Below are 15,203 nucleotides of genomic sequence, written 5' to 3' on the forward strand. Positions count from 1 at the left end.
ACAGGATACAGGATTTTAAAGGCACGTCTGGCCAGGATGTGTCAAGATGTGAAGGGTGTTTTAACGGTGTCCCTCACAGCAGCAAGGTCTGAATGGATGTAGTTGCAGATTACCTTACTGACTCCTACGCTTGGCCATGCAGATTCTAAGTTCTCCTTTTCTCTCCTTCTCTTTTTTTCATTCCAAGGATCTTGCAGAGATCTGTTAGTCTCTGTAGCTTTTGTGGGCCTAAGAAGAGGGAAAATGAGGCACTGTTTCCCTTCTCCCTGAACTCTCCCTGCACACTGACTACAGCTAGGAATGGAGCCAGCCACCACCTAGCAACCTGCAAGAGCTGAGCCAGGATTATTAACCATGGCTGTGCCATTCATACACAGCTATGCTGGTTGTAATACATAATATGGCAATACAATACATGAAATAACATGTAATAACAAACCATTTGCAGATACCCCTGCTCCGGGATACTGCAGATAATATTGCAGCTGAAACCCCATTCACTTCAGTGAAGTTTAGATGAATTACCAGGCATAACCTTTGAACAGGTGCAGTACTGTTTCTGCAAGAAAGCAGCCATATTTTTGTAATCCTGGACAACCCTTTTAAAAGACTGCAATTTTGTACACTGGTCTAAGGGCTGTTTCACATGAACGTGATCAGCCCGACAGCTATCGGGCTGCAGGATCTCCCGGGCCGACCACACTTTCCTGAACGGAACTGACCGACATAGTTTTTTATGATGGAGTCAGTTCATATTGGATTGCCGCTTTGTTGTACTGTACTCACAAGATGATGTACAATAGATCCACAATCGGATAGGACTAGGGATAGGGTCAGGCGAGCCAGGGTCGGTGCGGCAATTGCAGCCAACACACGGCCGTTGTTTCCAGGACAGAGCATGGTTGTGTGAATCAGCTCTTAGTATGAAGGTAATTTTATTGTACGCAAATCATAATGCATTGTAAAATAACATAAAATCATTTCATCTCCGATTTATCATCATTACCTGACAATGAAATAATAACTTGATGTAATCAAAACTAGCACCAGGAGGCAGCAAACCGGGATAACACTGCTGGCTATGTCCAGTAGGGTGAGGGGATAATCTGTACACAAGAGAACAATGGTCAGTGATGTTTCAATACTCATTGTCCACATCTTGATGAACATATCTTGATGAACATTTCTCCATTGTAAAGGGAAAATCCTTAAGGAGAACCTGTCACCATGAAATGCAGTACAATCTGCAGGCTGCTTGTTATAGAGCAGGAGAAGCTGAGCAGATTGATATATAGATTTGTGAGAAAAGATTCAGAAAACTTGTAATTTATACATTTATATCTCAGCTTTTTCTGATTTCAGTTGTACACGGGGAGGTGTTATCAGTGATTGATAGCATTCTCTGTGTAAGTGTGTATACAGAGATAGCTGTCAGTCACCGATAGCTGTACACGGGGGAAGTGTTATCAGTGATTGATAGCATTCTCTGTGTAAGTGTGTATAAAGAGATAGCTGTCAGTCACTGATAGCTGTACACAGGGGGGGGGGTGTTATCAGTAATTGATAGCATTCTCTGTGCAAGTGTGTATACAGGGATAGGCTGGGTTCACATCTGCGTCCTTAATTCTGGAAGTCTGTTCCATCGGAGAAACTGACTGCTGGAATTCACTGTATCCGGCGTACATGCAGCATTTGTTGTCTGGCCAAAAGCTGGTACATACGCCAGTAAGCGGCCGGATCGCCGATGGATCCTATTACAGTGAATGGGGATCCGGTGGTGTGTGGTGGTATCTACTGGAACAGACTGCCAGAGACAAAACCGAGATGTGAACCCAGCCATAGCTGTCATAGCTGTACAGGGGAAGTCTTAAGTTCAGAAAGAGCAGACATTTTAATATGTGTAAATTACAAGTTTTACTGAATCTTTTCCCACAAATCTATCAATCTGCTCAGCTCCTCCTGCTCTATAACCTGCTGCCTGCAGATTGCACTGCATTTCGTGGTGACAGGTTCTCGTTAATGAACAATCACAGCAAGTGCTATGTTTGGTAATAGAAATATTCACCGGGATGTACCGATTGGAGTGCTTAAAGTGAATCTTTTAGAGAGCGACCAGATCAGCAGCCTCCATTGAATAACAGAGTGCATGCGCTAGTTCCTAAGGACCTGCACAATCTTATTCAATGGTGGTCAATGAGGGAGGGGTCAAACCTTTTAAAGTGAATCTGTCAGCTCTAACCCCCCGTCCCGTCCCGTCCAAAACTACAGGAAGTGGTATATAATATAAATGAGTCCAAATATGTAATTTGTATCTTAATACTTACTTGCATTACAATGATGTTCTTCCACAAACTAGCAGTGAAATGGATTAAGAGGACTCCTCCAGGAGTCCTCTCCATTATGTGTTTGAGCTCAGGAGTCCTTTCGATGCATTTTACTGCTGATTTGCAGAAGCACATCGTTGTAATACAAGTGGGTATGAAGATTAATTAAGGGGGTCATTTATTATACTGAAATACACCTAAATTAGGTGTATTTCAGGCGCAGATGGTTAGTTGTACAGATATCTGCGACTTCACCCCGCTCACGCCAGCTCTAAAATTGTGGGAGTGGCGTGGGTGCTGATGGGTCTCATTCATGATTTTCTATGCCTGTTTTAGGGGTAGAAAATGGTCTAAATGTAAGACATCAAATAAGCTGTCTTACATTTAGAACTGGAGCTGGATGCACCGAAGTTATGGAGAGGCCTGCGCCTCGCCTAAAATGCCGGTCTTAATAAATGTGCCCCTGATCACTTGGATTATGCCTTATTTACACTATGCTCTTACTCATTTTTGGGGGGTGTTCAGAGCTTACAAATTCCCTTTACCGGGGGCTGGCCCCTTTATCAGTAGCCTCCATTGAATAATGCCATGCAGGAACTAATGCATGCGCACTGTACTGGAGACTGCTGATGGACGGGTCTGGTCACATGTCCTTTCATGGGCGGCCATACTGGGATGTCAAATGTCAATTACAGACATGTCAATGGAAAGCCAGAACTGAGAAGACGTCCTTCTGATGAAGACTCTGTTACCATTTCTCCACTCTGCTTCTGGACTCCATTCGCTCCATGTCCCTTTAAAATCGTAATATGACGCTTCTGATGGCTTTGACCTGATTCTGACGCTATAGTCATGTCCTCTGCTCAGCTGCCTCTTACTGAATGGAAAACTGGGATCCGACAGGGTTTTTTCCAATACCTGACAATCCATAAGAGGCAACATGTCATGATTGTACAGTCATATCCAAGTGATAAGAGGTAGACTCTTCTATACCAGTAGGTCTCTGCACAGCACATTATAATGTAAAAAACAATATTGTAAAGTCATAAGAGGTAAGCTACTAGATTATTACCTTTTTTCTGTCTTTTTTGGAGTGAATCTGAACATTAAAGGATAATTTATCTTTAAGGAAATGATTCTTATAACTAACATCCCAGAGGACCAGGGCAATCTCTTCACTGTGGTTAACACGTACGTTTATAGGCGGCTTTGGTTTAACTGTGTGCAATCAAGAGAGGATACAGTTTTTTAGGCTAGTCAATGAGAAGAGCTTAATACATGTTTATAGATTTCTGGGCTCTCTTTATTTCTGATACAAGGCTCCAAATCCCCTGCAGAGACATAGATTTAAAAGACAAGGCAGCATCCGAGCTATCTTCAGCCAACACTAGGGGGAGCTTAGGAGCTTACTGCATACTGTTTTATTGTTGAATGTATATAGTAGGCTCTTGAGCTCCCTCTAGTGACAGCTGCAGGTAACCAACATGCTATCTTTCTAATCTATATTTATGGTGGGGCTTAGGAGCTCACAGTAACAAATGTTCAGTTGCTGAGACGGTCTATGTTTAATGATTTTCCATTTTATATCCAGTGGACTTTAATAATAAAAACCGTGGCATTAAAAATTGCATGTACAAGACGATTAAGACATTCTGGCCAAAATCCCACCCACAGAAAGAAAAAAAGAATGTCATCTTACCTTTACATCTGACATGAAAACTTGTCTGGCCCACAGTTTCCCCTTGTGATAAAATTAGTATTTTATATTTATCAAATATGGCGAATCCCTTAACACTGATATTAAATACATATTTATGACGCAGGTTGATGTCACCATTTTCTACAGCGCCACATCTGTTGTTGGATGTCACGATACTGAAATAAATGACAGATTAAAACATTTTATTACAATAATTATGTATATAAACTTAAACCTATGTGCAATAAATAGGGAAACCTCTCTCTTCCTCTGATTCACTCCATTTTAGCAGCTCTCCTTGACCGGTCACTTCTCCTCTTGCTAGATTTTCTCAGAGCCCCCTTTGGCTCCCTCCCCACCACGCCAGAGCCACCATAACCACCAACTCCAATGACCCACCACTGCCCACAACACAAGGGGGGGAACCCTCACCCCCTTGCGTCTCACCACACCCGCAGGGCCAACTCAATCCCGTCCTGTAATCCTGAACACCACAATCAATGCACACGGCATTCAGGTGCACCCCGTCCCCTCTCCAGAATGCCCCCTCTCCTGCTTCAAGTTCCCTATGACACACAGCAATACCGCCATTCTGCACCACAAAACGACCCACCACCCTATTAACTTTTATCCTTGCCTTGTTCAATTTCACCACCGATCTGGTGTCCCTCTATTGCTTCTGCGGCACAATATTGGACCAAACACCCTTGAAAACTGAGCCCAAAGATGAAGCAAGTCAAACTTAATATCCTTCATGAGCTCCCGAAAGGGGCGCACCCCCAAATCATTACCCCCTACATGCAACAGCAAGACCCCAGGGGTGTATCCAACCTCACAAATCTCTGAAACTCCGGCAGCACCCAACTCCACAGCATTCCTCTCATCCCCAACCACCGAATCACCACCACCTCTCTTTGGAAACCCAACTTTCTTCTGTCCAGCCTGACCGCTGCTCGCAACGCTCCCAAAAAACGTAGGAGTGGCCCATAATCCACACCGGGCAAGCAGCACCACCTGCAAGGGACACAAACACAATGAATCAACAACAGAAGGCCCCCAACATGCCCTTACCCCTAGCCAAAAATTACCCCTTATAGCAACACCGGCCTAATGTATGACCGAAAACAAATGGACTCCCATCATCCAATGCGATGAATAACCTCGTCCCCAGCCCACTCCGAGCAGCCTCAGTGGCCACGCCGATACGAAAAGAATGACCCCCAAACAACGAAGGGTCCCTACCCAGCCCCTTCAGACAAGCTCGCAGAATGGCAATAAACTGAAAACGAGAAAGAAACGACCCATCCTCATGGACCAACCACGGCCCGTCAGCACCAACATCTCGCACCCCAAACTCTCTAAGACACCGTATGGGGCACGCAGCTGACCCATCCACCTGGAATAAAACCACCCGACACCCCTGACCCAACTGATCAGTTTTCGACCTACTAATACGGAATTCAACTCTATTGTGGAATAAATCCACGTCGTCCCTTCCTAGCCCTCCGGCCCGGCATTTGCTCGGATTAACCAACTCTCCAATGCACAACTCCCCAAAGAAGGCTAGAAGAAAAGCCAACCAAAACAACCTCACCTCTCCGATGAACACACAAACCTGCCCCATCAGACCCCCCAAAAAATCAAAAGAGATAGGCCAATGCTGATTCACCCCAGGCGACCGCCTCCTCTAACCCTTTAGCACCTGTAAAACCCAAAATGATTTTGTCACATCCGTTATGCCTCCACTCCTACAACCAAAAATCGACCACCCCTCATCCCTGCAGTGCCCCACAAACAACAGCAGCAAAACCCCCTCATCCAACCCACACCCCATGCCCTCTCGTACGCCGCCCAGGTCCCTGAGGCCAAGGATCCCCTCACCAACTCCTCTACCGACCAAATGGCAGATTCCACAATTCCTGGTAGAAGCTTGCTCCCTGCTCGTCCGCCTCCGGTGCCAGCACCCGAAACCGGTCCCACTGAAAACAAGACAAGGCATCCGCAATTGAGTTACTCACCCCAGGTACGTGGGAGGCTACTATCCAAGCATTCAAGGATAAACAACCCAAAACCAAATGCTGCAGCAAGCACACTACCGGTGGTGACGAAGCCGAAAGGCGATTAATGGCCTCCACCACTCCTAAATTGTCGCAATGGAATCGCACCTTCTTATTCTGGAAAAATTCCCCCCAAATGGACACCACCACCACGATGGGGAAGAGCTCTAGCAACACCAAGTTCTTTACCCAACCGTCCTCCTTCCATCGCGTTCGCCACTCCCCCACACACCAATGACCCTGCAAATATGCCCCAAATCCGTACCCCCCGCCGCATCCGTAAACAAGTTCAGATCTGTTGCCACCACCACATCAGCCATCCAAAATGACCGCTCATTATACCTCTCCAAACCCCCAAACCCTCAAATCATCACGCAGCTCCCGATGGAGCCGCACAAAGTGATGACGAGCCTGTACCCGCGCTGTCGCCCGGGCCAACCTCCTACAAAAAATCCACCCCATAGGCAAAATACGGCACACAATAGAGACTGTACCTCACAAAGCTGCATTTTTCGCCGCTCACACGCTGCCGACACCACCCGTCGTATATCCTCAACCTTGTCCTCCGGCAGCCTGCACTCCATTGTAACAGTATCGATGACTATCCCCAAAATACTCAACACCGTTGTAGGGCCCTCAGTTTTTTCTGATGCCAAGGGAACCCCAAAACGTTACGACATAGCCTCAAAGGAATGCAACATCACAGAGCATTAATTTGAACTCGGTGGCCCAATGAACAAAAAATCATCCAAATAATGGATAATAAAACCCCAACCCGACCAATCGCCACCCACTCGAAAAACGTATCTCAAAGAAGGCGCACGAAATCGAACAACCCATAGGCAAACACCGATCAAAAAGGAGTCCCCCGTCCCAAAAACAACCAAGCAAACAACCGGCAAATATCAACCTTAGCTAACAGAGCTCCCTGCCCATATTTCTGAACCCAACGAACCGCCTCATCAAATGATGTATACACCAGAGAACACAGTTCCAGCGCGATCCCGTCATTAACCGAACTCCCTTTTGAAAACGAAAGGTGGTGGATAAGGGCAAATTTATTAGGCTCCCTCTTCGGCACAACCCCCAGAGGCGACACACGCAAATCCGGCATCAGCAAGTCCCCAAAGGGACCCGCCATGCGACCCAACTCCATCTCTTTACGTAACTTTTCAGACACCACCCCTGGGAACTCTTTTGCTGACCTCAGATTCTTCCCCCCCTGCCAAAACGCCCCTTCATAGGGATATGAAAACCCTCACTAAAACCTGTCAAAAGAAACTCTGCCGCCTCTGCATTCGGGTACCTATTTAGAAAGGGCAGCATCTCGGTTACCTGAATTGGCATCCGTCCCTTTTCCAGCTGCATCCCCCCAACCCTTTCCGTTACGTCCCTTGAAGCACCTCTGTGCTCCATGATTCCCGCCACATGAGGAACACTCGGGCTTAAATTTGCACTCCTCCCCATACTTGCATCCAGCCCCTTTTGCGCAGAATGCCGAGCGCTCTGGTTGCCCAGAACCTCTGGTGTCCCCTGGAAAGGACTGCTCTGCTCTAACCGGAGCCATCACCCGTATCCACAGCCCAATGTCTTTATGATCCTAACGGATGCTTGAACGAACTGCCGAAATTGTTCGTTGACCTCAACCACCCCTGCCCCCCATACACCCGGTATGCCTCACCTATCTCGTCCAGGTAACAGAAAACCGCGGAACAATTTTCTGGCGCCTTCTCCCCAATGACGCTGGCCAGAATCACAAATGCCTGCAACCAATTGGAAAAACTCAGCGGGATTAAACGGTACGGCCGCTTATCCTCATCCTCTTTCTTCTTATCCTCCTTCTGGTCCCTATCTAGATTAAATTCAGTGGGTGTAACGAGAAAATGTCCACATACTCTCCTTTCCAAATTCTTTCCTTTACCTCCGGGTTCAAATGGGCCCCCAGAGGCCCTTCAAAGCAAACACACACCTCCCTCTTCGCCGTTTCATCCAAACAAGGCTCTCCCCCTCTTTCTCTTTAGCCCCCTCCTTATCAACCGTCCCTTGTGGCACCGCCCCCCGACAAACCACTGGCCCCAGTGCTCACTGCCCTATCGTCCCCAGCCACTTTCACCACCACTGCCCCGCTACTACCCGCCGTTCCTGACCCCTGTAAACTCCATGTTGCCAATGGCGACCTCATCGCCGACCCTGCGCCAACCAACCCTTTTACTAAATCCCACAAGCCCAATAACAACTCACCCAAACCGCCCGAGACAGATACCCCTGAGCCCCCCCAACCCCAGGAGCCCCTCAAGAAAAGAAACCGTTATTGGGAATCCCTGTGTGTCTCACCTAGCTGTGTGGACGCTGTGATTCCACCAGCCGAACCGTGAGGTGGTAGAGCTTGATTGGCGCTGGTCTCCCCTCCGGCCGTCCTCTGGCCTTCAGCATTGCCTGTGCTCCCTCTTGCTGCTGCTGCCAAGGTGTGCACCTCCGCAGCCTTTCCACTAAGGGCTGCCACCTCTGTAGCTGAGGCCGACTCTGAGCCAGCCACGTGCTGCCCGACCCTGGAAGCCAGCACAGGGCTGCCATCTTGACCCCGCCACCCCACAGAAGGGCCCTGGATCTCTCTCCCACGCCGGGCATGGACACCCCGGCCTGGGGCACCTGCCAATCCCAAGCCTGCCTCCCAAACGCCTGCATCAGAGGAGGAGGTGTCCAGCCTCCCTCTCCCTGGGTCATGCCTCACTGTCGGATTCTACCCGGCACACGACTGCTGGGGTGCCATGCTCTTACCCACGGTGCGTGTCGGAGGGGCCCCTCACCCGGCGACGGACTCGCAGGTCTCCTCTGGAGTGAGGCGCGCCCGAGGCCTGGTCCTCTGCAGCCTGCAAAGGAGGGTAGCCCAGCAGCCGAATTCCCCGACCCCGGTAGCAAGCCCTGAACAAATGCCTACAGACACTCTGGTCCCCTGCTCTCCGCTGCTGCCCGGAGCTACGCCAGCCACATACTGTACGAAGGTGAACAGCCTACACACTAACATGTACAGCAGCAGCTCTGACAAGGGCTGCTGCACTTCTACTGTCCTCACAAAATGGCCCCTTTTCCCGCCCTTGATCCCCTTTATAAAACCTACACCCCTCCCCTAGCCCTACTGCCCCCTCCTGCCCACCCATTAACCCCTTAGATACCTAACCTCCACTCCCTCCAAACCCCGTCATGTCAGGCCTCCCCCAGGCTTGCAGCCCCAGGGTCCGGCCTGTACTTATGCTGATATCACAGCCGATTGTCTGGATGGAAGCATTCTTTCCCGATAGTCTTCATTTACATGCAGCGATCTCCTTCACAGTATGAGGACGAGGGATCACTATAGCGATTGCTCGTCCCCATACAGAATCATTGTTTCTGGGCAGCAGATCGCTGTATACAGCGCACGATCTGCTGCCCAGAAATGCTGATTGGAGGGCCTGCATGAACGACAGGATCACCGAAGCATTTCGCTCATTCATCAGGTGATCGGCGGCACATTTAGATGGGCACATTGTTGGAAAGAGCGTTTGCAGGAACAGTCGTTCCCGTTAATCTGCCCAACAATCGGGCCGTGTAAATCCACCTTTAGTGTGCACATCCAGCCTGACTACTGATTCGATCACCTAATGACAAAATACCCAACACATAGAGTATACGGTATATGCAGGTAAGGCTACTTTCACACTAGCGTTCGGGTGTCCGCTCGTGAGCTCCGTTTGAAGGGGCTCACGAGCGGCCCCGAACGCATCCGTCTGGCCCTAATGCATTCTCAGTGGAGGCGGATCCACTGAGAATGCATCCGCCTGCCAGCGTTCAGCCTCCGCTCCGCTCAGTGAGCGGACACCTGAACGCTGCTTGCAGTGTTCGGGTGCCCGCCTGGCCGTGCGGAGGCGAGCGGATCCGTCCAGACTTATAATGGAAGTCAATGGGGACGGATCCGCTTGAAGATGACACCATATGGCTCAATCTTCAAGCGGATCCGTTCCCCATTGACTTTCAATGTAAAGTCTGAACGGATCCGCTCAGGCTACTTTCAGACTTAGAAAATTTTCTAAGTAATAATGCAGACGGATCCGTTCGGAACGGATGCAAACGTCTGCATTATCGGAGCGGATCCGTCTGATGAAACATCAGACGGACCCGCTCCGAACGCTAGTGTGAAAGTACCCTAACATTACACTAAATGCTACATAATAAAGGCATATCACATGGAAGATAATAAATGCATTACCTGTAGGAAATGTCTGTATAATCTAAGTTGAAATCCTTGGTGCAGTCGCTGCTTGAGTTGACCACTTCCCAAAAACAAACAATTGTCTCATAAAAATCACTGAAACAGTCCAAACCTTGTATCCTGTGAATGTTCTGAGCTGGAGAGAAAAGAGCAAATGTTCTACAAGATCAGCTTCCTTCACATTCTTAGACCCAGGGCTGAGGCCGGCCATAGGCAGTAAAGGAGTTATGCCATGATTGATGTGAAAAATGTAAATCAGACATCATATAGTACATGACAATAGCTTACTAAGGGCTCTTTCACACTTGCGTTATTGTCTTCCGGCATAGAGTTCAGTCGTCGGGGCTCTATGCCGGAAAAATCCTGATCAGGATTATCCCAATGCATTCTGAATGGAGAGAAAACCGTTCAGGATGCATCAGGATGTCTTCAGTTCAGGACCGGAACGTTTTTTGGCCGGAGAAAATACCGCAGCATGCTGCGCTTTTTTGCTCCGGCCAAAAATCCTGAACACTTGCCGCAAGGACGGATCCGGAATTAATGCCCATTGGAAGGCATAAATCCGGATCCTTAAGCTAAACGTCGTTTCGGCGCATTACCGGATCCGACGTTTAGCTTTTTCTGAATGGTCACCATGGCTGCCAGGACGCTAAAGTCCTGTTTGCCATGGTAAAGTGTAGTGGGGAGCGGGGGAGCAGTATACTTACCGTCCGTGCGGCTCCCCGGGCGCTTCAGAGTGACGTCAGGGCGCCTCACGCTCATGGATGATGTGATCGAATGGATCACGTCATCCATGCGCATGGGGCGCTCTGACGTCATTCTGGAGCGCCCCGGGAGCCGCACGGACTGTAAGTATACTGCTCCCCCGTTCCCCGCTACTACTATGGCAACCAGGACTTTAATAGCGTCCTGGCTGCCATAGTAACACTGAATGCATTTTGAAGACGGATCAGTCTTCAAATGCTTTCAGTTCACTTGCGGTGTTACGGATCCGGCGGGCACTTCCGGCAAATGGAGTGCACAACGGATCCGGACAACGCAAGTGTGAAAGAGGCCTTACAAAGATAGAACCAGCCCTGTACCTCACATGGATCCAGAAATCTCCCCATCCACTTCTCCGATGGCTCGCTAGATTATCTTCAGCTGCAGCTCTCTCCCTGTAACTGCTACAGCTTCTAACAGAACATATGGCTGGTGGCAGTCGAAGATTTAAACTGAGCACGTGCGACCAGTTCAGTGAGACAAAAAAATAAGGAAAAAAACAAACAGCAGGTGGCGCTATACAGATACATTTTATTGAATAGCTCACAGGCTATACTAAAAAAAATTATTACATGCAATTACAAATGTATTCAGATCCAGGTGCTGGTTTGAATGTAGAATATGTTTTGTGAAACAACCCCTTTAAATAACTGTTTGCCGAATGCTCATCTAGCCGACAGATATCTGTCCCAGCTCCCCCATGCACACTTGGCTTTGGCTGAGCATGCATGTGCTCTCATTAGCGATAGTCTAGTAAACAGCTGCCAGGTTTGTCTCCTGAGACCAAAATTATTGGGCATGTTGAAATCCATCTCCCCTAATATCTGCTGTTGGTTGTGTAATGTCCCATTACCACTCTTTTGCACCTTGCTACCATCTCCAATATGCTAACATATGTCATCAAAATGTATTTCATGTCATCTCTGAACAATGTGCATATTTATGTCTATGAAACTGTTTATGTTCATGTAATTGCCTGGTACACCAGCAGATGGCGGCAACAAGGCAGAGATAGTTTCTCTGGAGTGGAACCTTCTGGTTCATTCCAGCCCTCTCTAGAGAGCGAGGAGTTTTAGGTAGTGAGTAAGTTAGTCTACCCTACCCCCTGGTGGGGAGAGTTTGTGTGAGGAGTCTTGTCTGACTTAACCCCTGCTAGGGGAAGGCAGCAGGCCTGGTTCTATCTGGATGGGTTCTGTTAGTCCTACGCCAGCCTTACCACTGGAGGTTGTGCACATCCAAGCTGAACCTAGAGCTTGAGGTACTCCAAAGCCAGGACAAGAAGTTCCTAGGATTCAAGTAAGAGACAGACTACAGACAGCTACACTAAGTTCCAGCAGAAGAGGAAAGTTCCTATTTACTTTAGCTAGCATAGCAGGGTTGAGATTGTTGCAGAGAAGTATTTGCCTGCCATTAATACCAATACCTGCTGATGACCAAGATATAATTTGGAAAATGTTTGGATTACCGTTTATGCCCAGTAAAGCTCTGTTCAATGTTACTACCAGTCTGGACTCTGGACTTTATTCTACTTATTCATCATCCAAGTTCACCTACCCCCTTTTGCACTGCTTCGGACCACACCACATCTGGGATCCACAGATATCCAGGTAGGAACACCATGACACGTGTATATAACATCTACAGAGACTGTAGGCCACCCTGCACCACTCTGGCAATCCTACCCCTGGGTATCAACATTACCATCTACAAAGGGAGCCTTGTGCTTCTGCTGCTTGATCGCAGCTGGCGTCACGTTTACTTGCTCTAGAAGAAGGACATATTTCATAGAAACCTCCCAAGGGGCAACGGATACCCCAGGCATGGCCTAGTGGGCCCGTTGCAGTTGATCAGTACCGCCTAAAGTGGCAGGTAACCCCCCCACCCACATAACAATACATACATGGAATTTTAATGAGTCCACCATTATTATTAAAACTTCATTTGTCTTGGGGCATACATCAAGCTCATCCACGGCGTGTCCTTTCGGCCTCCTTGGACCTGTGACATCTTTTTCACAAATGTATAGAAAAGACATTCCTAAAGAAAATCACCATACGGTATACGTTACATAAAAGCCAATAATCTTTACATGTATAGAAAAGCGCATGCCGCTTCTCTCTAGAATGTATTGGCTCCGATGAGCCAAAGTTATTGCTTCGCGAAGTCTCGCGAGACTTCACACAATAACTTCAGAAAATAACTTGTACTGTAAAAAACCATTTCCGTAACTCGGGTTCGGAGCCAATACATTCTAATACTGTACGGAGCTCCTGCTCCGTACAGTATTGGAACAAAGTTTTATGTGAATCGACTTCGGATGTTTCAAGTCGATTCGACTTCGGATGTTTCAAGTCGATTCGCTCATCCCTAGTCATGAGTATAAAAATCTCGGAAAACCCCTTGAAGGAATTACTGAATCTGAGTAATTTTCTAAAGTAGAAGCATAGGTTTGCCTCTCAAAATGAGAGCCTTCGCCTTCCAATACATTACTGCAGGCAACTTGGATATTGCTACAAGCAGAGCTGCTTTGTGGACTTGGGCTGCCTGCATGCCTCAGGTATGGAATGCTACGTGGCGGTCGCCTTCGGTGCACACATTGCGTCCATACACATCGCCAATATCATCTTTGTGACCAAGTGTTAAAGGGGTCCTCTCACTTCAGCATGTGGCATTTATCATGTATAGAAAGTTAATACAAGGCGCTTACTAATGTATTGTGATTGTCCATATTGCCTCCTTTGCTGGCTGCATTCATTTTTCCATCACATCACGCACTGCTTGTTTCCATGGTTACAACCACCCTGCAATCCATCAGCGTTGGCCGTGCTTGCACACTATAGAAAACAGTGCCATCCTCTCTGGTGGCCGGGACCATAGGAGCGCACATAGGCCTGCGCTTTTTCCTATATTGTGCAAGCGCGGCCACGACTGCTGGATTGCAGGGTGGTCGTAACCATGGAAACGAACAGTGTATAATGTGATGGAAAAATGAATCCAGCCAGCAAAGGAGGCAATATGGACAATCACAATACATTAGTAAGTGGCTTGTATTCACTTTCTCTACATGATAAATGCCACTTACTGAAGTTAGACAACCCCTTTAACTCCTAGAAGGTCTCTCTGTGCTTCAGCCCTGCGGACATGTAGAACCCCTTTAATTGAACTCCATTAATAAACAGTCTTACATTACCGTCTCCGTCAACTGTCCGCATATGGCGAGTCTTCCTGGCACAAATGCTGCTCCTATCATCAGGTCTCATGTACTTCCTTCCCTAGCTGAAGGGCTGGTCCACCTATTCTGCTGAACCCGGCATGCCATAAAATCACAACACGAGCAGTGATAAAGCAAGCCGAAACCTATCCATTTTGGGAAGCCGCAGGTTGTGACTCACACGGAGGTTATGTCCTCTTGCAGAAACATTTTTCACAGGAAAAGTGGCATAACGTGTATGAGTAAAAAAAAAAATGTATGTGAACTGTCCTTTTTGACATGTATAATAAAATATTTTACAAACTAAATCCTTGCCGTTTTTAGGTGTTTGTGTTCCTACACACACAAATTTTCTATGGCTTTTTTTTTCTAGCTGAGAAAAAGCCCCCTTAAAAATAGCATGCCTTTTTTCTCGCCAGGTGTGCTTTTTTGTAAATATTTTATGCAAACTGTTTGTTTGCCCACTGGCGTCTTCTTTATGGCAGTGTGAATGTGAGGATGCTGGCAATAGAAGCCAGAAAGGCAAAAAAAGAAAAAAGAACAAAAACAGCAGGAGCAAAATAGCTCTCTATTTTCTATAAACCTTTAGCTAATATCTGGAGCTATTAAGGCAGGAATGGCCAACCTGAGGCTCTCCAGCTGTTGCAAAACTACAACTCCCAGCATGCCCAGACAGCCTACAGCTATGAGCCTACAGCAGGGCATGGTGGGAGTTGTAGTTTTACAACAGCTGGAGGGCCGCAGGTTGAGCATCCCTGCCTTAAGGACTTGGCCATTTTTTTGAATATCTGACCAGTGTCACTTTATGTGTAAATAACTTTAAAACGCCCTTACTTACCCAGGCCGTTCTGAGATTGTACTTCATGACACTGCTAAAATTGGGTCAGAAAAGTTAATTTTTTTG

At 47.6% G+C, this 15,203-nt stretch overlaps 1 protein-coding gene across 2 annotated transcripts in view; it reads right to left on the reverse strand.

Annotated features, from left to right (window-relative positions):
- Window positions 1-15,203, reverse strand: part of LOC121008876 — an 85,950-nt gene that overhangs the window by 2,346 nt on the left and 68,401 nt on the right. Inside the window, exons 1-2 of one of the 2 annotated variants that reach the window (XM_040441608.1) lie at window positions 14,279-14,308; window positions 10,324-10,462 (exon numbers count right to left, since the gene is read on the reverse strand). The exons of the other annotated variant lie outside the window; for it this stretch is intronic. Of the exons in view, the coding sequence (XP_040297542.1) occupies window positions 10,324-10,462; window positions 14,279-14,300 (161 nt within the window). The 5' untranslated portion in view covers window positions 14,301-14,308. Of the gene's footprint in view, window positions 1-10,323; window positions 10,463-14,278; window positions 14,309-15,203 lie in introns of those variants that run through there. 2 annotated transcript variants of the gene reach the window in all.

The sequence above is a fragment of the Bufo bufo genome, chromosome 7, assembly GCF_905171765.1.
Source record: "Bufo bufo chromosome 7, aBufBuf1.1, whole genome shotgun sequence".
In the NCBI taxonomy this organism is placed as follows: domain Eukaryota; kingdom Metazoa; phylum Chordata; class Amphibia; order Anura; family Bufonidae; genus Bufo; species Bufo bufo.